Consider the following 27,475-nt stretch of genomic DNA (forward strand, 5'->3'; position numbering starts at 1 on the left):
TGTTCTAGGAAACTCCCCTCACTCCAGTGTCTCTTCTGTTTTTACAAGGGATGCTCATTTTCTTGGCCTTCAGTAGTAGTTTGCATGCACCATTTCAGATCAAAGAGAATAGAATGGCCTGGGTTGAAAAGGACCACAATGATTATTGACCCCCCTACTATGTGCAGGGTCACCAACCACCAGACCAAGCTGCCCTGGTCTTGAATGCCTCCAAGGATGGGGCATCCACAGCCTCCTTGGGCAGCCTGTTCCAGTGCGTCACCACCCTCTGTGTGAAAAACTTCCTCCTGATTGAACTTCCTATTTAATAGACAAGGCATAGTCCTGCATCTCTATCACTTGTGTCTTGGCAAAACGTTGACTATGTTTTGTTTTCAGACATTCCATTTTCACATCGCCCTTGTCCTAAATGTGCTAAATATGATTAGGCATTAGTTAACCTGTTTGTTTTCTGCCCTTTGGTAAATGTTTGTGATAGGGTGAGGGTAGTGTTTTTGGGGGGGTCAGAGTTTCAAAATAACCTTGGTTTGTTACCTTCTTTTTGCTAACTATATTATTTACTTTCTCTTACTGCTCTGCTCCAAATATTCCAAGTCAGAATTGGGCTTTCACTGTGCTACTCATCTAGTATGTTAATACACAGTATTTGAAGTACTAACTCAAAGCCTTAGAGATGAGATTTTTTTAATATCATGCAGTAAATTAGTGTACGATAAAATGATAAAAGCAAATACCAGACCAAATCCAAAACCAGCCAAAATTTTCATACCAGCATTAGAGTTTGAGTTATCATTGTTTTAAGGGTGCGGGTGCTTTAGAGGTGAAAATGACTGAAATTTGGGGTGATAATAGGTAAGATTAATTGCTTGCACATAAATTTTTTTCAGGTGGTGTCAAGTCTTGAAGAACAGTCATCAGAGAACTCCAGTTAGTTTTGGAGAATTTTTCTAGAGTTAAAAAACAATTATCCTGAACCTTTAAGGAATTAATGAAGCAAATTGTTCCTCAGGGTATATTTTTCTAACGAGCTGTAGGAATAATATCTGTGAGGAAATATGTAACTCGGGAACGTTAATTCTGACCTTTAGATGAAACTTCTAACATAGGAAATATTTGCTGTGACGTTTGGTTTGTTTTTAATTAAGAAAAATTGCTTCGTAGAGGGCTTTCTGAAGACGACAATGTTCTGGAAGTAGCACGGTCCACTGGATAGGTTACAGGACTCCATCTCAGGAGAACTGGATTTTCTTCCTGGCTGTTCACAAACCAGGAGTATGTAAACATGAGCAAAGCATTTTTGCCAGAGCAAGTGTCGTTTGTTCTCTCTGAAACAGTGAGATTGATCATTAGCCTTTAAAAAATACAGATTAAAAAAGATATCTGAGCATTATCATCTTATAAACCAAAGGTCATCACTGCATCTTCAATTTGTCAGACACTGACAACCTCAACCAGCAATTCTCAGTAATACTGTTAGCAAAGATTGTTTATTCTTTTGTGTCGTTTATCTCTTATGTCATCTCAGATAGGAAGTGCTTCAGCCCTTTGAGGGGATTATAAATATATTGTTTTTGGGACTCTTAATTTCCAACTGAAACATGCAATCAGCTCCTATGTAATTTGTCCACCATTTCCTGTGTGAATTTTGCTGTTTGTTTTAGACACAGTTACCTTAGGGCTTGTGTATAACTGCAGTGGCATTACTTTATTAAAAACGGAAATTAATTTATGTGCCTGCATCTAATGGCAAGCAGCCTTTAGTAATTACAACCATCTGAACTTTTCTCTCCAGCTGAAGATAAGTTGCACTCACTTACCCTATCACTTGAGGTTAGAATTAAGCCTGTGCTTTTAATCTGTCCCTAAGGAAGACATTTTTAGTCCGAGTTCCACAAAGCTGGAGATATAACTGAAGAAGCGTGGAACAACAAAAATCACAGATAATCTTCCAACTTCAGTAAGGTTTAGGTATTTTGTGTGGTTTATAAATTCAAAATTAGCTTCTCATTAAACCTGTGATTTCTGTGGAATGTTTACCTTTCCTTTAAAAAAGATCTTACAACAACTAGGTACAATTCTGAAGTGATTAAGATGGTTTAACAAATACTTGTGTAAAAGCCAGGGACGAGCAAAGGGTAAATAAAACTTAAATCTATTTAAGAACATGGAGTGACTGCATGAATACTCACATTCACTCTGCACACAGTGTTTGACAAAATAATGCTGAGACCAGTACACCTTCTGAATGCTGAGTATTAGCAGCATGTAACTTCTACATTCTGGTTCGTGTATCTAACTTCACAACACTATATGGAAAGCTGTTGTCTTCTACAGCTCTGTCTGGTGATAAGTGGAAGCACAATTAATGGCTATTCTCTCCATGGTGAAATCTGTAAAAGTATGTTCTGAGTTTTTACTTTCACTCATCTTTGGAGACTGAATCAACATTGTTGTCTCTTTTGGAGGTAAAATGCAATGTTACTGAAGACCTATTATAAACACCATAAAGACATTTACAGCAAGCATATAGTTTTCTAATAGCTTCACTTTTACTTTCAGGCTGCAATAGATTTTAATGCTGGGAAGTGCACAGAGGGTATTTGACTTCTTGTCTCCCTATACAGATACTACATAGATGGATTCTTCTTGAGTCATTGGGGAAAATATTTTTAAATTTGTGCTCAGTCTTACAGGCAAGAACTTTGTAGGTCAAGGTCAAAAAAGCCTTCAACTGCCAATAATGATGGTAATAGTTTTGTAGTAATAACAGACCTTAAAGTTGTGTAGTAATAATTATCTATATTGGTCTTGTGGCTTTGTCTGTTGTTGTACCTGTTTTAATTGCAGAAATCATTTTGGAAACTTCAGCAAGCCTGTTACCTATTTCATTTAGTTACTTCAGGGATTTCCTGTCAGAGCTTAGGTTTTGCTTAGGCTCACACAGTTCTACTGACATCAGCAGTCAATATCAGCAAAAGTATTAATCAAATTGCAAACAGAAATTATACAGAAAAAGGAATAAAGCCAAGCAGTGAAAATTATCTGGTGAAGATCGTGTAACCCTCACTGGAAGGATGCTTAGCAGAATGCACTGCAGGGAAAAAACTCCAATCCAGTGCTGCCCAAACATGGCCAGCACAGGGAGGAAAAATGACCTTAGCTTTGAATGCACAATCTCTGCAAGAATCCATGCAAGTGATCCTGCTTAAACAAAATCAAGAATCGAGGTGTTATCAAGTAGTTGTCATGGAACAGAACGAGTCCAAGAACATGAAACACTGTACACAAGGTTATGGCTTTATCTAATTATTCCAGGTAGGTGTCTCAACTGAAACACTTCCAGAACAGAAATATGAATGTGTGGAGTTATACCCGAATACACCTATTTCAGAATTTGACATGCAGACAAAACTTTATTACTGAGAAAACTATGTATTTACCAGAATTATTATTTGTGAGCAGCAAAAATAATGATGCCTTATCTGTAGCATTTTACTGCCTGTTGACTGTAACTAAATAGTTGTTCATACCTGGAGGTCTTTCTCCACATCTGTAACACCCTCTGCACTGCTCCTGCTGCCCATCTGGCTACCAGATCCTGGGTTAGCAGGCTGTGTATACAGGCAGACACAACAAGGACATGTAAGTACCATTTCCTTAAGAAACTGGGCTGAAAAAATGTCAGACTGAACAGATGATAGCTTTGTTTTTCAAAGACATTTCAGTACAGTACTCTCCTATTAAAATCATTGAATGAAAGCTTACATTTTTGTGAACCTTATATTTGCTACCCCGAATATATAAAATGCAAAATGTATGTTTAAATTTGGTGGAAATAATTAATTATTTCAGATATTTTATGCATTAAAACAGCTATACTGAAGCAGTTGTGTCAGTTGCATTTCACATAGCTCTAACTATAAAGGAGGAAGGTAAGGTGCTTGGGAGAAGGTTTACCCGTTACTGAATAAAGGTTTAAAACCTGACTCTGAAAAAGTTTATCAGAAATAGTTAGGCTTGAATGTAATATTTTACAGTTAGAAGTATTAAATATTTTCTAAGATTATTTGCCTCAATCGTTGTATGACACACCCCCACGTGTAATTCATGCACACAGAAATAGCACTATGCAGAATGCACACTAGCTTTTACACAGAGGAGACCCTTAAGGTGTTTTATGTCCATAGAAATAAATGTGTGTTCAGTGTTCCAATCTAGTAAGAAATATAGCCACCAGTGTTTTTATACAGGTATTTCCAAAAGCAGATTTGAAGACAAGGACTATTTGTACTCAGCCAAATTACTGCCACACTGGAGAGTACACAGACGATTGTTTAATGCTCTGTGCCACTAGATGAGAATCCTATTTCAAATCTTAATGAATAAATACTCTCTCTGAAACTTCTCCTAGATTTTTTCTGCCTTTAAATCAAATTACCAACAGACAGCCCTGGACACCTGCAGAATCTACAGCTGTGAGGGAGAACAGACTAAGTCCAAAATTAACTTTTGTAATATTAAAATACTTCTTTTGGACAGAAACTTTTCTTAGAACAAGCAGCTTGAGGGTACGCACAGTTTGGATTCCATTGCTGAAATAAGGACATCTTATGATCTGTATCTTCAAAAGAATATAGGAAATTCCAGGTTGGAAGAAGGGGACTCTTTATACCTTGTATGCATTTCTAACAAAAGTCAAAGCAGAACACGATTGCTCTTTACAACACTGTCATTTTTCCTGTCAGAAATAAAAATCCTAATCTTGGTTTCATTGGAATCAGTGTATTTTGCCACTGACTTCAACTGATGCATAGCAAGCACATAGCACACATACGTTTTATTGGCTTACACTGAGTTACGATGATGTGATGTTACTCAAATGTCCACATGTAGAGTCCTCAGTACAGAAGAGACGTGGACCTGTTGGAGCACGTCCAGAGGAGAGCCACAGAAATGATCCAAGGGATGGAACACCTCTCCTATGAGGACAGGCTCGGAGATCTAGGGCTCTTCAGCCTGGAAAAGGCTGAGAGGTGACCTGATAGCAGCTTTTCAGTACCTAAATGGGGGCTTCAGGAAAGAAAGGGATGGATTCTTCATAAGGATCTGTGTCAGTAGAACAGGGGGAAATGGCTTCAAGCTTAGGGAGGGTAGATTTAGGCTAGATACAAGGAAAAAGTCTTTTACAGTGAGGGCGATGAGGCACTGGATCAGGTCACCCAGTGATATGGTTGATGTCCCATCCCTGGACACTTACAAGGTGAGGGTGGATCAGGCCCTGGGTAAGCTGATCTGGCTGTGGTGTCCATGTTCATTGCAGGGGAGTTGGACTAGATGGCCTTCAGAGGCCTTCAGAGGCCATCTAGGCCATTCCTACCCCAAGGATTCTATGATTCTACTCATATGCTTAATTCTCAGAATCACAGACTGGTTGGGGTTGGAAGGGGTCTCTGGAGGTCACTGGCTCAAGCAGGGTGTCCAGGACCACATCCAGATGGCTTCACAGCCAGCCCTGTGCCACTGCTCCATTGCCTGCACAGCAGAAAAGAGCTTTGTCCTGCCTTTCCTGGGCCTGCTCCTCCCCAGGGCATGACTTAGACTTCATGAGGCTGCTGCTGAGGTCGCTGTGGATGGCAGCACAGCCCCCTTCCCATCAGCAATTAACTCATTCATTTAGAAAGGCACTAAGAAAGACTGATAAGACGTACAAGCTGTAGCTTTGCCGTCACCAGGCACACCACAAGACAGGGGTGTAAGAATCCTTTGTTTTTTGGCTCAAAGCTTGCTTCCTGAGGTATTTCTTGTGATCAGACTCTCATTGATTAATTGAGGAGGCAAGTGATGGGTGCCAGGGCACACGGCGTTACCGCTACACCGACGAGGCACTGACAGCGGTCCTGTTCACCACCCATTTATTTTAACAACCTTCAAAGCTTTTCCCGCGAGAGCCTCCGGTTGTGACGGTCTCTTCTGAGGGCTCTGAGGTGCGCCGCACGGCTGGCCGCGCTCGGAGGAGGCGGGAGGCACCCCTGGCCCGGCAGCCTTCTACCCCAGGGACCTGCGGGCTTGAAACCAGCAGCCCGCAGCCCCAGTTCGTCCCGACTTGCGAGGAGTCACGCCGCGGCTCAGACCGAGGCCGATGAAGCCCGCTCCCACCCGCCCCGTCACCCCGCTGCGCTAAGGCAGCCGCGGCGCCTTTCCCGCCTCCGCTCTGCTCCCAGCGCGGGTTGGGCGCGGCGGGAGCGATCCCCGCCCTCGCGCTGTTGGCGTTTGGTTGCCGTGGCAACCGCCGGCGGTGGCGGCTGGAGCGCTGCCTCAGTGGCCGCCAGGCCGGGAGGTGAGGGGGGAGCGGGGCCGGGATTCCTCTTGGGAGCGGACCCTGCCCCTTTCTGCCTGCCCCGGCCCTGCTGTGCTGCGGGCGGGGCCGTACAAGCAACCGTCGCACGGGACGCGAAGGTCACTGAGCCGTGCGGAGCTCGGTGTCACGCGGCGGCTTGGGAGCCGGAGCCGAGCGGTCCCGCACCCGGCGCTGCCGGCAGCCCGGCTCGTCCCGCCGCCGTACTGTTTGCTCTGGGAGGGTTGTCGTGTAAAACCGTCAAGAAAGAAGTATGGGTCACAGTGAAAAGAAATAGCGTCCTTCTTGCTTTCCATCTTGTCCTCCTTTCATTAAAACAAAAATAAAAAGCTGAAACAGCAAGCAAGGGAGTTAGCTGCTTCTGCGGCCTTCATTGTCACTTTCTGCCAGCTCCCCACAAAGCAGCGCTGCTCGGGTGCCCCGGTTCCCGTGGGGAAGCAGCACGCCTGGAATACACACACCAGCTGTGTTCAAGGTTCGGGCTGCCAGCAGCCTGATCCTTCGCTCTTTGTTTTGCAGGCACGTTCAGGCTCTCTGTCCTGTGTGCACATCAGTCCGAGAGGAAGCACAGCTCAGCCTGCAGCGCAGCCATGGTGCGGCTGACCACTGACCTCGTCGCCAGGTGCCTCGGCCACAGGAACCGCAGGGAGGAGGACTTGGGACGGCACCTGCGAAAAATAACTCATCTGAATCTATCAGATAGAAACCTAGATGCAATCGTAAGATCTGTTCCTCTTCCTTCCTTTTAACCCGGCGGTAGATGATCCGTTGTTACTGTTCTGATGACTTGTTTATCACTGTGGAGACCAGCAAGCAAAGCAAAGGTTATATTCTGTAGCAGCTACGTTACTCCTTAATATCCGAACTTTGTATCTGAAGCTAAGCCTTAAAAATGTGTCAGTTAGGAAACATGCTTCAGCATTCACTGCTTAACATGCTGCTCTTCTGTGGAAAATTGCTTTTACCTGCTGGTATACTGAAGGTTTTCAAATGCGTTTGAAATATGTAAGCAAACTTTTCATAGAAAACAGCAGAGCAAGTGCCTCCAACAGTCTGCTGAGTCCCTCTGTATCAAACGGACACAATTTTCTTTCTGTACCAAAAGTTGTGTTCAACTGCCTTACCCATGTGAAACTGGAGAAATACATACATCAGTGTGGCTGACAAGAAAGGCATTGTCAGTACATTTACTCATTTTTGCCATTAAAGAAAATCCATGTAATATACAAGGAAGAGTGGTGAATTGAAGTGTGATAGTGAAATATCTTTTCAGTATTTCAGCATTTTCAGTATTGCAGTGTTACACAGATCTGCAGCTTACCAAAAAAAAAAAAAACAACCAACCAACCAAAACAAAACAAAACAAAAAAAAACACCAACAAACCACAATTTGCTGCTTTTATTATCTCATACAGTCGCTATATTGCAAAGGACCTCTTAGGAAGTCACCAGAATAGAAATGATGAATCCACTTCTTCAGCTGCTTACATGAATGTAATATTTAAATTTAATCATTTAGACATGATGCTTTCTTATAGACTGCAGCCAGGTCTTTGCCATGGAATCACTAGGTGCAGGACTCTGATGGCAGTGCTCTAATGCTGACATCCAGCTATATTAGTTCTGGGCACTTTAGATCCAAGCCAAAAAAAAAGGTTTTCAGCAAAAGTTTGGGTTTTGCTTTAAAGATTTGTATGTATTGATGGTTATGCTTGTCAAAAATATGAAGTGTGAAACAGAGGGAGAGATAAGGAAATCAGATTTTTTCTTTTTTTTAAGGAAGTTGTAACGATATTACATCCAATTAAGTGCAATGTTCATTTCATTCCTTCTAATGCCATATTTTTTCCATTCTTGGGAATTTCAAGAAGGGTTGTTAACTTTCAGCATAATATTTTCCGTGTATCTGTGGTTTAGTCCTTAGATTTCAGAGGAAGTCTGAGAAAGGAAAGGAGAGTTCAGGAACAGGATGTGAGCCAAGTGAGGTTAACAGATTTGGACTGCTGTAGTGGCTTTTTCAAATTAGGCAGGTTAAAATCTACATATTTTTTTTTTTAATTGCTCCCTGGAGCTTATTCATTTAAGAAATAATCCATGACCTTTCCATTTTCAAAAACGAAACCCGCACACTTAACCCAGTCCCTCCCCCCTTTGAGCTCAATGGTATGAAATTTATACCGGTTTCCTAAGTCCCGAGTTAATTTGAATCCCCTGAAGATACTGAGCACATTTTGAAATGGCTGAACCCTGAATAACTGAATTGTTGTGTGTAATGGATTTCTGTTTTAAAAACAAAAGCGTGGTTTCAGCTAAGAGGTCTGAAGTACCTTGTACCATATGAACAGAGCCAGGCAAGCAAATAGGTTTTTCCATTCATCTCACTCCTTGGAATGGCCTCAGTGAGTTGTTAATTCCATCAGTCCATTTGCTTGGGATTGGTTCATCAGGTGCCACAGAGAAGTTTTGGAGAAACTCACAAAAAACGTGCTACCATTGAGTGTTTTGAGAGGAGTAGAAAGAAACCTGACATTTGAGTGGAACTGTCACAAAAGAAGTACATCCAAATACACAGTTTTTGTAGAAATCGTTCTTCCTTTGCCAAGAACTGTTTTGTATTACATCTCTGAGGTTTGGTGGAGACAACTCACTAACAATTGTGCTTTTCTGAAATCTTTCTGATGAAGGCAGGGAAGGGAATAAAGTCACACAGGATCTGATCTATCTGCTGCTGATGGATGTAATCGTCAACTTCTAGACAGCAGAACAGTAACCACCTATTGCTGTCATAAATCTATGTTGGAGATTGTTATTGACTCCAATTTATTTTTTTCTGGGAAAAAAAATATAGTTAAAAGTGTAATAATAAATTTAAATGTAAAAACAATCAACAGCTTCCAGAAACAGGCAGTGAATAAAAGCAATAAGGCATCAATTTGCTGTTGTTTCTTACAGGGTGACATCTCGTTGTGCAGAAACCTTAGAGTTTTGTATTTATACGATAACCAAATCAGTCAAATCCAGAACCTGGGCTTTGCTTCACATTTAACACACCTTTACCTGCAGAACAACTGCATTTCATGCATAGAAAATCTCTCATCACTGAAAAACCTCGAAAAACTGTAAGTTGAAAACGGTGAATTTATTTTACTGGTGAAAGAATAATTGTTACACTAAGAAATGAAAAAAAGATGCTGCCATTAAGGTCTCTTCAATAGTTAAGTTTGGCTTTTCAACTAAAAAGAATTGCTTATGATTTTTCAATGAAGTGTTCTATGATGAGTAAAGTAATGACATCTTAACATGTATTTCTTTTTTTCGTTTAAACATAAAGTTTCCAAGGAATCCATTAGCTGTGTGTCCTACTGGCACGCTACCTTACTTTTTCTATTATAATTTCCAACCATTACACAATAACACTTTTTTAAAAATAGTATTTTGATGTCTTGTGTTCACTTTCACAGGACGTAAAACCAACTTTGTATTTTATTCTTCAGGTACCTGGGGGGCAACTCCATCGCTGTAGTAGAGGGTCTGGATCAATTAAAAGAAATAAGGGAGCTACATATTGAAAGTCAACACCTCCCTCTTGGCGAAAAGCTTCTCTTTGATCCCAGATCCCTCAGGTCCTTGGCAGTAAGTACATGGAGATTTTCAATGGGCTGTTAATCAATAGGTCAGTATTTTTAGTGTGAATGATTAGAAGGACTCAATTGTTGTGTGTGCTTTTTCTGAGAACTGGTGGCAGACTGACAAATTCTACTGAGGGATTCCCATCTCTGTTGTCATACAAGCAAGGAGTAAACAATTATTTTGTTGATATTTCCCTGATTTGATTATCACATTAATTTATTTACTGTCTCTTGTACTTCTCCAGATATTGCAATGGCCAGCAGCAGGGGCAAACAGCTCCTCGATGGCAATAGTGAGAGGCAATCTGAAGCATTCCATTCTGGCCATGCCATTCTTCTATGCTGTGGTATATAAAAATTCCAGGAAGTCAGCTTTTGAAATGTTTGTTTGAGATGTTAGTTGCTCAGTAAACATCAAATTTATTGTTGAAATAGTTTTGTTTGTTTGTTTGTTTGTTTTAAAGTACACTCCAATTACTAGTGTTTGTAGTTTTGTACTGCAGTAAAATTCACTTGCTGTATCTCCTGATGCAGTCAGGGATTTATGATCTGTTTTGTGAAGATGAACAAAGAACATTCACTGACAAGTGAGTTCTTTTCATGTGTATATCACAAACATTTCACCTAGCTCTAATTCTTGCTGGTTCGAGATGTCGTAATCCAAGACATGTATTACTATTTTTCTTTAAAATAAATGGGCCATTACTGTGACAGCACTTTTATTTTTTTCCCTCTGCATTGGAGAGATGATGAAAGTAGAGGAGGATTATACAGCTTCAATTTTCCCAGCATGATAGCTCATATATTCCAGTGTTTTGCAGCACCCTGCAAAGACTCGCTAGCAAATTGTTCTTCCTAGCTAATATTTAAGTTTTCTGGAGGTTGGTTTGGTTTGGTTTTCTTTCCAGACTTTTCACCTTTGATCACGTTATACCTTTTTGGAAGCTACCTGTAAAACATTCTATTTTTACTGTTCAATCAGTAAGTATGTTGTCCCTTTTTACAAGATGTCTTCTTATCTCATCTTCTCCCTTTTGGGGCTCTCAATGCCGTCAGACAAAAGAGCCAAAACATGGGGCCGTGTAGCTCTCGGTGCACTCCAAGCACATGTTTTGCTGATGACAGTATGCTGTATCATTTGTCTGAGGAGCCTGTTACACTGTGTGTATCAAGAGGATACTGGCAATTGCGGTCTGTAACACAGGTCTTGTTGGTAGCTCAGATTTGAAAAGGAGGCTAAGTTTCATGATCTTTAGTGCTGAAACAAATGGACATTTTCTAACCAGTGGTAAGTACCATATCTGGTATGACTCTAAACTGACTGCATTAGGGACTCGTTTCCATCTTGTAGACATATCACCTTCTCCTTGCTTTTATGTGACACCGCATTAAGTATTTCCTGAGATAAATACCTGAACTACATTTGCTTCTTATCTAGAATGTAAAGATCTCTGCAACTATTACCTGTTAGAAAAGGCAAAGTGCATCATGTGACTCACTGCTGTTCCAAAGGGGCAAACCAGAGATACGTGCACAGAGAAGCTGGCAGGATTAAGCCAAAATGAGAAACCAGATAGTTGAGCTGTTAAATGGGAGCGTGGGTATCAGATGTGGATTTCAGCTCTGTATGGTTCAGATGTAACATTAGAGAAGTCAATTTCTCTGTCTGTTATCTACGTCTGAGGTAGAGCTGGTAAACTTGCAGAACTCCGTAAAGCATCTGGGAAAATATATATATATATATGTATACCTGTATTGTTTGGAAAAAAAATGCATCTGTATTTGCTAAGAATTTCTGAAATACTTGAGAAATAATCTTATTTTGGATTAACTTCAAAGCCAGCACTTCAGAACAGGGTGCAAAGCCAAGAGAAAACAATGTGTGAGGTGTGAAGTGTTTGCATGTATGTTTGTGCTTCACACTTGTTCTTTAAGACACTTTCCGTCAAGAATTTACAACCAAGTCATGCATAGCATGAAAAAAATCATTTTCTACATTTTCTTTCCTCCAGAAATCTTTGTCTGTGTTGAATATTAGCAATAACAACATTGATGAATTGGAAGAACTGGCAGTTCTGGAAAATCTTTCTCATCTTAGAGCAGCTGACAATCAACTTCAACATATGAAGGTATTAAAATCAATATTTTTTCAACTTAGTAAGGATGATTTTAAAAGAAGTTACACTCATCTTTATCACAAAATAAACAAGTAAAGAAGTAAAAAACACTTCTACAGCTTCTGAACCTCTGACTTTCCAAGCCAGCTTTTCTTATTCAGAAATCTTGTTGAGGTTAAAAATGGAGAGCCATTCATCTCGGATGTCCAAATGTCCTTTAATCCTATGTGAAGACACAGCTGTGCATGCATCTATCAACCTGATAGATCCAACATGCACAGAATTTATAATATAACATGTATAAAACGTAGAGAACGCATGTACGTGTTGGCCATCTGAGTGACTATTAGTGGTTTAATTTGCAGAGCTCATGGCCAGTGTTTTGTAATTAACTCACAGCTATTTACTATATTGTAGTCCTTAACTCTCAATTTAAATGTAAATAAAAGCAAACTCTTAGATATCAAATTATGTAGCTGTTCCTTTATCCATTCTAATATCAAAATGGCTTTTTTTGACTGTCGTTGGCATAGCATAAGAAGTATTTGACACAAGAATATGCTGAATCTCTTTCTGTAAAGGAAACAGAAGTCTCCATAAGCAAGAGCTCTAAGTCCCACAGTAACAACTAAAACAAATGACACAAAAGTATTTCTGCTCTTCCTTTTGCAGTAGTGGATATGGTTTAAGCAGAACGTTCTGGACTTAAAACTTCCAGCCTCTCAGAAAGGAACAGGAACATTGGCCTTTTCACCTCTCATTATTTCAGGAGTTATGATGTTTTCTACTTCTTAAAGTAAACAAGTTCAAAAAATAATTTGAGTTTCATGCTCAATAATAGTGAGTAGTAAATCTATGATGAACAGTATGCTAACACTGCTAACACTATCACTGGATGGTACAGGCATGAAAGAACAAACTTGATAAATGATTCCCGATAAACACTGTTTTCATTTCATATAAACGTGAGGCATTCATGTTTTGCTTTCTTTTGACTTATTTAGTTAATAAATACTAAAATGAATTGGCTTCTATCATAACCCAATTCATCAAGAAAATACCTTGATTAAATTAAACTGTCTTGTTACTGGTTTGCATATACATTCTATTTTCTTACAAAAAGTGAACTACTATAGGTCAGTAATTACTAGAACAAGTATGGCAACTAACTCTTAGAATACATAATGCCTTTTATGTTTAATTTGGCAGTTCTGTTTACTGATGAGGAGATTCCTGTACATATCTAGCAAATACCTGGGTCAATATACTTTATTTGGACTCTTTGTTTAAAATATATTTTAATATTTAAGATGTTGAATAATGCATCCTTTCTTTTTTTCTTTTTTTTCAGCTAGAGTATTATTAATGGTTTGTATTTCAAGCTATGCTTCTGGCTGGTAATTGTAATTGAATTCACATAGACGTACAATTCATATAGGCTTAGGCTAGATAATTAAAACCAGATTGGATATGTTGGCCGAATCAGAATAACACTGAGGTTTTTTAAATGGGTATGTATGTCTTTCTAAAAGGATTCCTCTCAAAAAGGATCCATTTCAAAAGAAAGCTTAGTGTGTGATTTTTTTCATTGTTTCTTTCCTTCTTCTAAGTACAAAATCCTTCAGTTGTGATGATCTTAAAGATCATCCTAGCCAAACAGCTGGTTGTTACTAAGGATGAGGATGCCGGTTTAGAAGCGGTATTTCAGTGTGTCAGAGGAAAAAAGACAGTGTCTTCTGAGACAGAATGAATGGATGAAAACAATACATTGTTCAGTAACTATGTGTATATTTTTCAGTTAATTATTAGAACTCATTATTTTCTCATCGGGCAGACAAGAACTAATATCTATCTCAGTAAATTAGACATACAGATTTCCATGTGATATAATCACAGGTGTAGCATTTGAGTTACCTGCAGCTCCTGCTGTCATTTAAACTCAGATCAAGCTCTGGTAATTTTTGAAGGTGGCTGTCCTTGGTTGTATAAGCAGTGTCCAAGTTTTGAAGGTACAGGTAGAGTATTTCTATTTGTATTCTTTCAGACCTGTAAACTAGTTACTGTATTAAATGTGTCAAACAAACGGGGTAACACAGCTGGATATCCAGCTCTAAATCCCATATTCCTATCCCTACCAGCCCATCACTGCCAGCAAGATCATATCCAGGAATTTTTTGCATTGATCAGAGACTGTGGTGGTGCCTCAGTGAGTGAGGAGCAACAGAGAGTCAGTACTCAGCTTTGCTTCACCCAGTGAACAGTTGTGGAGAAGCCATCCGGTCTTAGCAGGTCTGCTCAACAGCTGTAAGCTGTGTAGCAGAGGTAGATGACAGCAGGAATGAAGTGGGGTCCGTGAAAAAAAGGGAATTGTGAAAAAGTAACAAATGCACGAAAGGCAACTTCCTCACGTAATCTTTGCTTACTTTTTATAATTAGTACAATCCTTGATGTTTAGACATTTATCTCAGCTTTTGTCACATTTTGATATAAACCTGTATTCCCTGCATTTTCAACGATGCCGTGCTGATTTCAGCATAGTAGAAAATTAGGGCTAGTGAATTCATGCATGTAATGTTCTGGCTAATTCAGGGAATTGTTAGCATAGTTAAGAGGCATAAGGCATATGACCTCACTTCACGTGCCTGAATTTTACGTAACGTGGTCAGAACAGTAGACAGAACAGAAAGTAGGTAACTCTACCCAGCACATGGAAAACAATTTACTGAGCCTGCCGCATGTAAAATGCATGTTATGTGAGATATCAACAGTACCACTGATTTTTATAGAATTGGCTTTTCTTTGCTTTCTATTGTTTGTTACTATGTCATTCTACGGAGCTTCTTCAGTTAGGCTCACCAGGTCTTCTAAGTTGCTGTATGTTCTGGTAAGAATACTAAGGGGAATTTTTTTCAAAGCTATTTCTGATTTTAAAAGTCCTGATGACATAGAGTGCACATATGTGTATATACATGTATAAACAACAGACTTCAGATTTGGGGAGATTATGACTGAAGTGTTTGGCTAGACAGCAAAAGTGCAGCTAGAAACACGTACATAAGTCAGTATGTACACGTACGTAAGTCTTTAATTTATTCAACCTCTGCCCAGTATTGATTATGACAAGAGGATATCACAAAAGATGAATTCATTCACTTCAGAACTGAGTCAGGAACGAGAGAAAAATTATAGATTTTCTCCAACTGATTATGACAGGTAGTCAAAACGGTGACAAATGGCTGTCTGTAGACGCAGTTAGAATGGTTGTAGTCGACATCTCCGATAAAAACTGGAGCAAACTGGTCAAATACCAATTCTTAAATGGCCATCTTTAATTGGTAGGAATGTTACTGCCAGCACTACAGCTGCCTACTAAGGCACTTGCCCTTCCCCCGCTCCCCCCATAGATGGAATATAATTTGCTCGTCAGTATTTTGTAGCAGACCTCAAAGTGATAGCATGACATGATCATTTATCAAACGGAGACTGCCCAAAAGAGTGTCTGGTCCCTTTAGTACAGCTTATTGAAAGGCTGGGAAGTGAAAGCACTTTATTAGAGACAGGAAGGCAATGAACAACTAGAGCGTATCGAAAGGGTAATCATATTTCAGCACAGGATTAGTGTGCTCTTAGATAAACACACACTGGAGTAAGCATGTTCTGGGTCATTTATCAAGTAAGTAACAGCTAACAAAAACCTACAGGACTCCCAGTATGCATTCATCAAAGTTAAACTGTATACATTTTATTTCAGTAGTAGACAATGTTGTGTTTCAAAACTATTACCTGAAAAAAGTCTCTCTAGTGAAATCCAGAACACGTTATAAATTTCAATAACAATGCTTGAATGCTCAGGTAAGAATAAATAAATAAACTTGCTAAATCCTATTTCTTTTTTAATAACCTTAACTTAAATCCAGAATTCCCAGAGTGATTTTCTAAGTTTGAAGGAGGTAAGAGATTTCTAATTGCTAGATATTCCATCGTTGGCATCACAGCACAAAATTCTGTGGACTTCACAGTTTAGAATCTATCAAATCATAATCATTGCGGGTTGTTGTTTTTTTTGTATTTTTCCAAATTAATACAACTATACAACAGAAAAAAAATCTCTTGCATTCATATACCTTGTTTTAAATCCTTGCTTAAGCTTTATAGACATACAAGGAAGCACATCGATAATGACAGTTAGGTGGAATTCTAAAAACAAGGGATTTCAGAGAGTGTTTGAGTAGGAAGGTGCAGTCTGCTAAGCTTTGCATCTTTTTACCTTGAATTTATTGTGTTTAAAAGAGAGAAGTTGTTTTTTTTTCTGGGTCATACTGCCCTTGGGTAACCAGGCAGAAACCCAGATGGAGAAAGGTGTATTTCAAAAATTTCACTATTGAGGCCAATATTATAACCAACCACCCACAGTTATTGAAGGGTGGGGATTACTTTTCCCCCTTTAAAATACAATTTACGTGTGTATAAATAGAGAGGGAATCTGCTGTGCTTTCCAGGCCTTGTAGCTTTTTTTAGGGTCTCTGTGAAACAGTTATTCACAGATTTTTCAAAATCTCTTCAGACTCTGTGATATTCTGAGGGCTCTTTGAGAGCATGGGGGTGCACAGTTTACTTGATGCATATGCATTTTTATCTGGTCATTCTTCTGCTGTAGGAGTTTATAGGTGAGACTGGAGTAGGAATTGCAGTGGTCATTTTCCATAGCTGGCATCACTGTATCCTTAAAGACAGTTTTTCAACTGCTGCACCATTTTCGCTGTGCAGCTGTGATCTCTGATGGAATGCTGTACACCACTTTGAGGGTGCACGTTCTCAAAGTACATGCATTATCTCACTGAAGAGACTTCTGTGCGCGGCATTAGGGCCTGACGGAACAAATCTCATTGCTGTTGTGTTCTACAGTGGGGAAGGGAAAATAACCACAGTATTCTGTTCTCGTGTTAATTGTAGGATTTGGAGGTTGTATTAAACAAATGGACTAAGCTGTGCAGCATGGATCTTACAGGAAACCCCATCTGCCACAAACCGAAGTACAGGGACAGGATTGTTGTACAGTCACCGACTTTAGGTAAAAAATAAAAGCAACAGCCAAAGAACGTGCTCTTAACCCTTTCTGTTTTAGAAAGTAGCTGCTGCATTAACCATTCTTGAATGGCAATTATTATAAAGCCAATTATTGCCCTATATAGTTCTGTCAAATGATGCATTTTGACTTCATGTACAAGCAACGTAGCTAAAACTGCTCCTTTAACAACTGCACCATTTGTTACATAGCTTCTGCTGCTAGTAACAGTAACCCTTAGTTTTAGCTATAGATGATTAGCAAGATTGTTATAAGACAGCAAGACTTCTTTGTGTTCACATTCCAGGTGTAAAACTGGTTTTAAAAGATAAGTTAAGCCTGATCCTCTGTCAGCCTGTGGGCGTTGCTTAGGTGTTTTGGTGACAGTAGTTCCTACCACACCAGTTTGAATTTCTGGTGTATAACATTTGTCCTTAATCATGAAACCATAATTTTAACTGAATACATATGTCTTGAAAATTATAAAAAGAATTGGTGCTTCCTTTTCCATTTAAGACATGTCAACTCACTCCTGCATCTAATTAAAATATGAATATCAAGCTGGAATGTATCGTTGGATTTTTTATCATCATTTTTTACCAAAAGACTAAAAAAGAGGGGAAAAAAAAAAAAAGGATTTGAAGAGACCAAATACTCTTCTGGTATCATAGAAAATTTTCTCTTTTCTTTGGCAGAATACCTTGATGGGAAAGAAATTAAAGAAATTGAAAGAGTGTTCCTAATGAATTGGAAAGCCTCCAGAGGTGTCAGGAAAAAAAGCAAAGGAAGAATGACAAATGAACATGCAGACTATCTACATTTTTGTAAGCAAACTAATCACTTCATGACTGCACTGTAATAGCAGCTCACAGTAAATATATTAGAGATGAGGCTTTCAGTGGCAGTAAGACAAAGGCACAGGAGTTGAAATTGAACTTTTCCAATATCAAATTTAATTTTAGAGCCAGCTCACGGGTGTTTCTGATTTCCCCACTGCAGCCTCCCAGAATCATGGGAAGGAGTAGCTGGTATGTGCTGAATGTTTGTAAATACCCATGATTGCTTCCCATGTATGTAACAAAAGAAAGCGTTGAGTGTTTTGCAGTAAGAATGTCTGAAACAAACCAGACTTGTATACTTACTTTATCTGTTTATACCGCCAGCCCTGTGAAGGCCTTTTCAAAACACACAACTAGCAGAAGGAAAAGTTTAAAACTTAGAAAACAATCAGTCTTGAAGGAAAAAGCCTTAAAAGAAAAGACACTGAATTCCTGACGTAGAAAACAAATTCATTTTGAGATGCAAAGCTCACAATTAACTATATTAAATATTAAAATAGATACCATTTGACTTGGAATGCTGAATTAATTTTTTTTTCTTTGGTTTCTGCAGCTGGCCTTGAAACACCTCATTCTATTCTCACTTTTAACTATAGTCCATCTCTGACAGAAAAAACAAATATTTTAATTCTGTCTGAGACGCACGAAGACAGAAGGAATCCTCTGCCAGCAACTGTGGAAGAACATAAATCAGAGGAAAGCTCAGGTATGTACCTCAGCCATCTTCCTATTAGTTCTTTTGGGGACTGCTTTTACAGTTCTTGCTGAGCCAGTGGAAAACAAGTACATGAAGTAGAATTGCATCTCAAACAGTTTTAGTTTTTAAATGGTGTTGTGTTTATTGTCTTCATCTGTTGTAAGTCAGGATAATGATTCTGGTTTCTGGTTACAAATCAGCAGACGAGGTAACAGTAAGAACTGTACTCAGGTGTCACTGGTTGATCTTCAGAATTTGATCATCATCGTAAACAGAAGTGAAACAATACAGATGTTAATTCTTGGAAATGCAGTTACTGTCAACAGCGCTGGTGAGCACTGGTACTCTGTGTGCAGTATTATGTGAAGGAGAAACTTTTCACTACTATGGCTTACTTGTAATGGACGTGTTCAGTGCATTACATACACGACTAGTTTTCCTGTAGCATCGGCTGAAGACCGATGAAGTAATAAGGAAAGGAAATTTGATGTGTGTGCCTCACAGACATTCAGACATTAGATGAGCTTAAACAATTTAGAATTCAGTGTATGTATTCCCTATTCACAAAGGCATCCTTGCCAGCTCTAACAGGACTGTGGGAATAAAATCTAACAGGGATTTGCAATTTGGGACCTCAGGTTTTCCAGTGTTACCTGATAAAAGTGTTTCTGATTATTCAGTATTTGGAACCACATTTGGAACACCACTCCTTTCAGTCTTTTAATATTACTTGTAACTTAACTCTTTTGTTATTTATCAGCTCTACTGGACAACAACAATAACAACAACAAAAACATTGTTTAAGCAGTCCTTTCTGTAAAACAAACAAATTTAACTGACACAGCTATTCTTTTGTAACTAAAGCACTAAATGTAGCATTTAGCATTAGTTTACATTCAAATCAGAATTTATTAGTAGGTTTGAAGTTTTGATCGAGCAACATTTAACACTGTTTTATTCTTGACAATTTACTGCTTCCCATTTCTTTGGTTTTGTTCCTCCCAATTATTTGTTCTGATTAAAAATATCTACTTTTCCCTTAAATGGGAAGAGGAATTACAAATCAATTTTGAAGTAGTAGTTTGCTCTTCAAATGGCAATGGATATATTCTGTCCTAAGAAGAAACTGAACCCACAAATGCACCTATTCTTGATATTTTTTTCCTGATGCAGAAGGCACACAGCAATGGAGAAATTCAAAAATAAGAACCGCATGCATTCCTTTGTGAAATAAGCTTAAAACTCAGTGTTCTGTCAGCCTGCATTTCATCTTTATTAGTATTTTGTCTTTTGAGCCAGGCTAAATAAAATTAAGCTTTCATTTACCGTGCCCTTTAGTTCTAACGGAGAATGGAATGTTCGTGTGCAGTACCTCCGACTTACTTTCTTCAGAAAGAATTTCTGCTGTCTCCCTTTAAACAAAACATTCTGATTCTACTCTGTTATGTTAAAAAGCTGTTCAACTGATGAGCTTCGTGGCTTGAAAAAGTTCTGCCAATATTAAGAAGCTGGAGTATAATCCTAGCCCTTCTGAAATGACTTTTGACTTTAGAAAGGCAAAGATTGCATTTGTAAACTATTGCAATTTATACAGACATAATATATCCATACGTAAATATATTATATACATATTGTATGTGTTAGCCTAATGTACACATATACAGTATACACATGTACATACACGTTTTTAATTGGATTCACATAAAGATCATAGTGAAGAAAGTAAGGCATTACGCATTTGATATTTCAAACAAGCTTTGAAAGTAGGACTCTTCCCCTGGATGCCAGAGGTTGCATACGTGTGCAATTACATACATGCCATTCCATGTGTAATTGCCCATGTTCCAATACGTCTTAACAACGTATTCTTGTTACTGCTGGAATGTTGTTGAAACCAAAGAGTCTTGAGAATTAGTAAATGGTTTGTGAATTCTTTAAAATGTTTAGGAAGATGAAAAACAAGTTGAAATACAGGAATATTCTTTCTTGGAGTGCAGGCAGACGTGAAGTAATCACAAATCAGAGTATTCCCTAGTCAGATTCAGTAATCAGTGATATGCACAAGTGTGCCCAAGTGTGAAGCAAAGGAAATTTTGTCAAACTGAACAATTACTTCCATTGTTTAATTGAAATTCAGTATCAGACCAAAGAAATCAGTGAATTTTAATCCTACCCTCTGTGTTAGCCAAATAAATTATTCCAACAGATGTTTCCTCTTTCTTTATACAAGCTAGGTGATTTTTGACCCTTGGCAACTGAAAAACAGGCATTAAATACCTTTTTAACCTACATCTAAGATCCACTGAGGATTACATATAGCTTGAACAATGAAGAAAGCCACTTATTACTCAATTACTGAAATGTGTCATTAATCTTTCTTTTTTGATAATACAAAAACAATAGCAACTTCATATTGGATTTTGAAAGTTAGTTTTGAACATTTAGAGATATTGGCAGGAATTAATTAAAAGAAAACAAATAACCATATTAAAGATACTCAATACCTTCCAATGGGAAACACTGTTATTAATTTTCCCTGAGTAGGGAAGTTGTTGAAATTTTGATGTTGTAAACTTAAACTGTAACCAGCAGTGTCTGCCCACATTTCCTTACTCATTAAGGTAAATATTGTTATAGGTTTGCAGTTCAGAATTCGGTGGGAAAGTCACCTTTTGTTTCTCCAGTGTATGTGCAGTGTTTGAAAATATGGCAGCGTATTTAAATGATGCAGTTGACTGATAATTCCTACTCTAGATTGTGTCAGCTAACCATAAGAAATCTCCTGGCCACCGTGTTAGTCCTGTGCAGTTCAAGGAACTTGTAGTCGCATCAGTTTAGTTGTGTACCCAAAAGATAACTTAGAATCTTGCTTTTATGTCATGTTAGAGAATATAGTTCTCTTATTTGGGGGATGGAGAGGAGCATTACCTCCACACAACCTTAAATATCATTCCCTTACTGGATATCAATTTCAGCACGCTTCTGCACCTTCAAAAATAAGGAACACTCTCAGCCTTGTCTTCAGAAAAAAATGGGAACTACAGAGGTGAGATACAAATAAGTGAAATTTTAGCTGTGCACCCTCCAGCTGCAATGAGCCACTGAACTGCCTGCAAATAGTTCAACCCTACTCAGAATTAGGTGCATAAAATACTTGGCAATACCAGCTGGAGCACTGGGGCAGAGCTGAGATCGTGTTTTCCAACCGGCCTGGAGTGCCTTTTGCAGCAGCTACATCCCCTCTCTCTGCCTTTCCTTGGTGGGGGTGTGGAAGAAAAAATGTAAACATCTCAGTGAGGTCTAGAAAGTACCAGTTGGCAATTAATTATGAAGGCTGAGGAAGAGAAACAAGGAGTTTTCTTGATGGGATGTGAAAATCATGTTGTGGGATATGAGAGGAGTCAGTGGAATGCTAGATAAGTTAAACTATAAGGATGAAGAGAGGAAATTCTGAAATAGCATCGCTGAAGCAGAGCTATTGGGCTGGATATCAGGTGTGAGCAGTTTCTGGTTGCCATGGTCCCTGTAAGATTACAATTGGCAATTCAGACAACTGAGTGGCTGCTTGCCTTTTTTCTGGAGGAGATTCGATACCTGCAAAGGTGAGTAGGAGTGCTTTCAGGAACCATAATTAAAGGCACTGCGCTGCGAACCTTCATGGTATTTTCTTTATCTGTGTTTACAGTTTTGCTAAGTGTGGTGCTGAATGATTCTTCATGTGCTAATTCATAATCTCTTTAGAAGGCAGAAGACAACTATATCAATACAAATGTAAGATTATACTCAAATGCTGTGATCTTCTGTCTAAACTAAATTTCTGTAGTAGTTATTCAAAAAAGTAGCTTTCATATGCACCAAATTTGCGATACCTAACGCTGCCACATCACAAAGGCAGTGATAGAAAGCATTCCTTTTTGGCCATGAATTCTGCCATTTACCTGGAGGTTGCTGATTTGGAAACACCTTTTCTTTCCTCCCCATTCCAGTTCTCTGTGCAGCTGTCTGTGCCCAAAACTGGGAAAGATAAATGATCTTTAGATACAGTGTGGAACACTTCATGCAGTAATAGAACACACGCTGAAAGACACACTGTACCCTTGAAAAGAACAACCCCTTTTTCAAATAGCTGAATGAGGGTGCGTGTCTCCTGATGAGCTTTGCCAGCCAGACCACACGCACCCCCTCCACGTCCAGATGAGCACATTCCTCACAGGCATGTTCTCACTGGGAGCTGCATGCTGCTGGCAGGGGGGCAGGGGCACATGTGCCTGCACTAGTGTGCCTCCTCTTCCAGGAGATGTGTGTTATCTCCCCGACCTTAGAAGACCAAATGGCACGTGCAAATGGCAAGAGAGGTCAGGAAATTAGCAGGGCTCATCTGGGTCTGGAGGCCGTTACGTGCAGACCTGCTGTATGCTCACACCAGCACTGAAACCCAGACCTGTTTGAAACCTTCCACGTAACGTACATGAGAATTTTACTAGTAATATTTTTAACAGAGATACATGCTAATATTTTTAACAGAGGGCTGCTCAGTGATTTTAAAGTGGAGTAAAGTACTATAGGGTAGGGAAATATGCAAAAATTAAAGTTTACATATCTATTTTTCAGGTGTTACAGGTTTTATCTCCATTATAAAAGTTATTAGATAAATGAAACAGGTTTAGACTACATAGTATTCTTCCTATCTTTAGGTCTCTGTTGTTAGTCTTTGAACAGCCTGCTGTTGTGATAAACATTCAAAGCCCTTTAACATCTTTTTAGTCTGCTGCCTTAGCACTGCACATTTTTATTGTGCAGTGTACAAAATTATACAAGTCACTTCTCTGCATGAAGCATGCATCCAATTAACAATGTAAATAACTGGAGCTGTTTTACTAACTTCTGTACAACTGCAGTGTAACTCTGGAAGCTCTCCAGCTGAAGCCAGTTTCAATGCACTCATTTACTACAGTGATATAAACACTGCTTCACCATTTGGCTTCACAGAGTCATAGAAAGGTTTGGGTTGGAAGGGACCTTTAAAATCATTTAATTTCAGCCCCTGCTATTGGCAGGGACACCTCCCTCTAGACCAGGTTGCTCAAAAAAACATCTCTAAGAACCATTGTGAGCTAACAAAAAGTCACAGAGTTGAGCAGATACAGCTCCTATCAGACACTCTGTAAGCCAGCACTGAGCATAAATGGGACTGGGGCGTTTCAGCGCGTGCTCCTGTCTCTGGGTTCCTCAATTGCTTGGTGAAAGCGCGAACCTTGTCAACTTAAAGTTGCACAGTTCTGTGAACACAAGTCGCAATGGCTGTTGAATTCCTACGTATTATGAATGACTGCACGTTTTCAGCAAGTAAAATATTACCTTTGTTCTCACTATAACCTGAAAATTTCTGAAGTCCTTCAAGCTCCATTTAAGCACCAGTGTTCCAGTGGCACGACTGCCTGAATCATGGAATCACAGAATCACCAGGTTGGAAAAGACCTACAAGATCATCCAGTCCAACCATCCACCCATCACCAATAGTTCTCACTAAACCATGGCCCTCAACACAACACCCAAACGTTCCTTGAACACCTCCGGGGTTGGTGACTCCACCACCTCCCTGGGCAGCCCATTCCACTGCCTGACCACTCTTTCAGAGAAGAAAGAATCTATGATTGTGGGTGGAAATCATGAAGTGTGGGCTTAAAAACAGAACCATCTCTATGCTACTGTTACAACTGCCTACTTAAAGCTTTTGAAGTCAGATTGGATTGCTGTGGAGTTCTGAAAGTTTTCAAGGATGGCAATGCCACAGACCATTGCGCTGCACAAATGCCCTCGCTGCCATTTTTGTCTTTCCCTCACACCCACTTGGAACTTCCCTTGCTATTTGTCTGTTTTCAATCACTTTATTATCCTTCACATGCCTGAAACTCCTTTTCAGGAAGATTTGTTCCTATGGGCAGAGGTGAGGGCAGACAACACCAAAATGTGCTGGCATTTGCTTTTGCTGCTTTCTGGCTCACCGCCACCTTTAAATAATCATGAGAGCCATCTCCATGTGGCATTGGCTGGCTCTCACAGCACTCCAGGTTGCATCACATCCAGTTACAAAGAGTTGGATATGTCAGATTTGCCTGAGTGGTTCCAACTCAATCATCATCTACTGTTGTTGGTGCTTCTTCCCACCAAAAATCATTACAGGGACCATAGACCTGGGAGGTCTGAGACCAGGCCTTTCCATAAAGATCCTGATGCTTCCAGAGCAACCCACAGTGATTTTGGAGGTTGTTGTTCTGCTGGAAGTACTATCAGGGAAACAAAGTAAGGCATTGAACACCTCCTCGTGGTGCTCCTCTGATCTTAGAGTAAATGCAGGGATCACTGTATGCACATGAATTGTAAATTTGGATCAGAAACTGATGAAACTTCAAAAATACCTAATTATGGCCAATAAAATAAATGTAATATATGGTGACTGTAATCAGTAATTTATTCTACTTCGCTAGAAAGTGTTTTTATTTTGTTAGTCACCTGACCTTGAAGGATTGTAAAAGTTCAGTGCTAAAAAAAGATGTATTTGAACCTCTCTCAATCTCAAGTAACACTGTAACCAGAGACTGCAGAAATACTGACATCTTTCTGTTCCCTTCATTCTGAGCAGAATTAATTGCTGCATCGAAACCAAGAAAAGTCAGAGCCAGCAGTGAAATGACCCACATAGCAAACTAATAATTTAATTCAAAAACGAGATTTGGAATAATAAGATCTTCCTTTCTTAGAGAGTTAATATATTACCGTGTCATATTAATCACTGATAACATGTCTAGTAAAGTTGGATGTAATCAGTTACACATCATTTGTAGTAAAATATTTTGGAATAAGTGATCTCGTCTTATCTGATTTCATTTAGATGAGAATTTGCTTTGACTATTACTAAGGTTTTATTTCTTGTGGATCTTGAAAATTAACAGTATTTGATATAAACTTGATGGCTGACCAAATATTTCAATGTGTAAATGGAAAAAGCTGGTCAGTTCTGTGCTGTGGGTCCCTTCATATCCCAAATCATGAAATTAGGTCGATATCCTCACAACAGGGCAGGACCAAGCATACTTTGTTCCTTTTTCACCTGCAGCTTTTGGTAACACCGATTATAAACTTTGTAGAAATGCTGCGTGGTCCTGAGGCACGTTGATGGAGACAGAAGCAATGGTGGCTTTGGTGTGCTTCTGCCGTAATGGTCTGATCTCTCTTCTCTGATCTCTCTGATGCAGGTTGAGGAGGAATCTGAAGTAAAATGGCAGAGCCAAGCTGAACTTTAAAAGAAGTTACAGGATGCACAGTTGGCCATTATTGGATTTTTTTTCCTTCTCGAAACTAAAAAAGAAAGCTTATTGACATCTATTTGAATATGTTATCTGTGTCTTTATAATCTAAAAAGCAGACAAAATTAAGTATGTTGAACTTAACACTGCCTTGCAAGAGCATTCCAAATGTAAGGTGACTGCCGATTTATTTAGAAGCGACGTTCTGTATTGTAAGCATGTGAAAATATCGGCACTTAGTGGGCTAACTAGTTGTCTTCTTCTTAACTTTCCTCAGCAAATAAGTTTCCTTTAACCAGTGTCTTAGGTTATTTCCATGTATGATACTCTTAACAGCTACTCAGAGGTGTGCTAGTAGTCCCATAGTGCAAGAAGAGAGCCATCAGCACATGATGTGTGAGAAGATTCGTAGTCCTAAAAAGCTATTTCCATGATTAGGATTTTTTCAGTTTCTGATAAATGAAGTGGAATAGTTAGAAAAAAGCTCAACAAGATTGATGGTATCTGTACTGATGAATTTTTGGGTTGGGAATATTGCACGTTAATTTGACATCAGCTTCTGCTTTATGTAGCTGGGACTTGAATTTGGCTGCTTTGCTCTGGTTTGAGTAATTAGATGAGTGCTCAAGTCTTCAGATACAGGAAAACTCCAAATGTACAGATAAGGAAAGTATGGACTGCAAATTGCCCTTGGAATGAAACCTTTCCTAATGGAGTTTCTCTGTCTGAATGTCAGTATGTCAGTATAGATGTCTTGTGCTTGAGACCCTCAATGAAATAAGGAAAGAATTTTCCCAGAATCAGAAAATCTGTCTTTTTACATTCAGCGTTTTGTGTATTTTGTTGTCATTTATGTTTTGTTGTCTTTAGATAAATGTAATTCAAATAAACTTAACTCTCGTATGCATTTTCCCTGAGTTACAAGATACTTTTCAATGGTAGTAAAGAAACAGATTTCCAAAACTAATGTAGTAATTGAGTGATATCCCAGCCTGGAGCTGTCACTTGCTTCCATTAAAGCTTTGGAGTAGTTCAGCATCAGAACAAAAAAAAAAACAACCCAGAAAACAATGAAACAATGAAAAAAGTTCTGATGTGTAACTGTTGCCAGTAGTCCATTACTGAAATTAGTATTGACCCAGCATGATACCTCTGTTTTCTGCTGCCACTGTCTATGATATTCAGGTCAAGGAAGACAGAACTGTAAAAGCTGCTTCTCAATAAGACAATTTCCAAAGACAAATGTAAATATTTTGGTGAATGTTGAACGCTGACCAGCTGCTGGATTTGATGCACGGCATTACAAAGCTGCCCTCTGGCCTTCGTAGCACAGTGTATCTGGGATGCCTTCCCACCCTTGCACATCTCCATTTAAAAACATTTAAAGGATGTTTAGTACTTCTCCGTGTGGGTTTTGCTGTGAGTCAACCAGAGTGTGACAGTCTTCATAGGTTCTGAGTATTTTC

The 27,475-nt window shown here is 39.1% G+C and overlaps 1 protein-coding gene across 3 annotated transcripts; it reads left to right on the forward strand.

Moving 5' to 3' along the window:
* Positions 1–6,274: 6,274 nt before the first annotated feature.
* On the forward strand, positions 6,275–27,028 carry PPP1R42 (protein phosphatase 1 regulatory subunit 42). Of its 3 annotated transcripts, none has more exons than XM_048940071.1 (9): positions 6,275–6,337; positions 6,875–7,074; positions 9,308–9,474; positions 9,850–9,988; positions 11,997–12,113; positions 17,055–17,172; positions 17,862–17,990; positions 18,559–18,711; positions 25,959–27,028. In XM_048940071.1, the coding sequence occupies exons 2-9, from the start codon at positions 6,946–6,948 to the stop codon at positions 25,961–25,963; spliced, it is 957 nt and encodes a 318-aa protein (XP_048796028.1). In that variant the 5' UTR covers positions 6,275–6,337; positions 6,875–6,945; the 3' UTR covers positions 25,964–27,028. The 3 variants fall into 3 exon arrangements, with proteins under 3 accessions (XP_048796028.1, XP_048796029.1, XP_048796027.1); XM_048940072.1 differs by lacking the exon at positions 6,275–6,337 and adding an exon at positions 6,496–6,606; XM_048940070.1 differs by lacking the exons at positions 6,275–6,337; positions 6,875–7,074 and having other exon boundaries at positions 9,129–9,474.
* Positions 27,029–27,475: the final 447 nt, after the last annotated feature.

The sequence above is a fragment of the Lagopus muta genome, chromosome 3 (assembly GCF_023343835.1).
Source record: "Lagopus muta isolate bLagMut1 chromosome 3, bLagMut1 primary, whole genome shotgun sequence".
Lineage (NCBI taxonomy): Eukaryota > Metazoa > Chordata > Aves > Galliformes > Phasianidae > Lagopus > Lagopus muta.

Coding starts and splice junctions, on each gene's coding strand:
- PPP1R42 (XM_048940070.1), top strand. CDS start 9,149: ATGTTGGAGATTGTTATTGACTCCAATTTATTTTTTTCTGGGAAAAAA. Junction 9,475..9,849: donor CTGAAAAACCTCGAAAAACT/GTAAGTTGAAAA, acceptor TTTATTCTTCAG/GTACCTGGGGGGCAACTCCA. Junction 17,991..18,558: donor TGCAGACTATCTACATTTTT/GTAAGCAAACTA, acceptor TGGTTTCTGCAG/CTGGCCTTGAAACACCTCAT.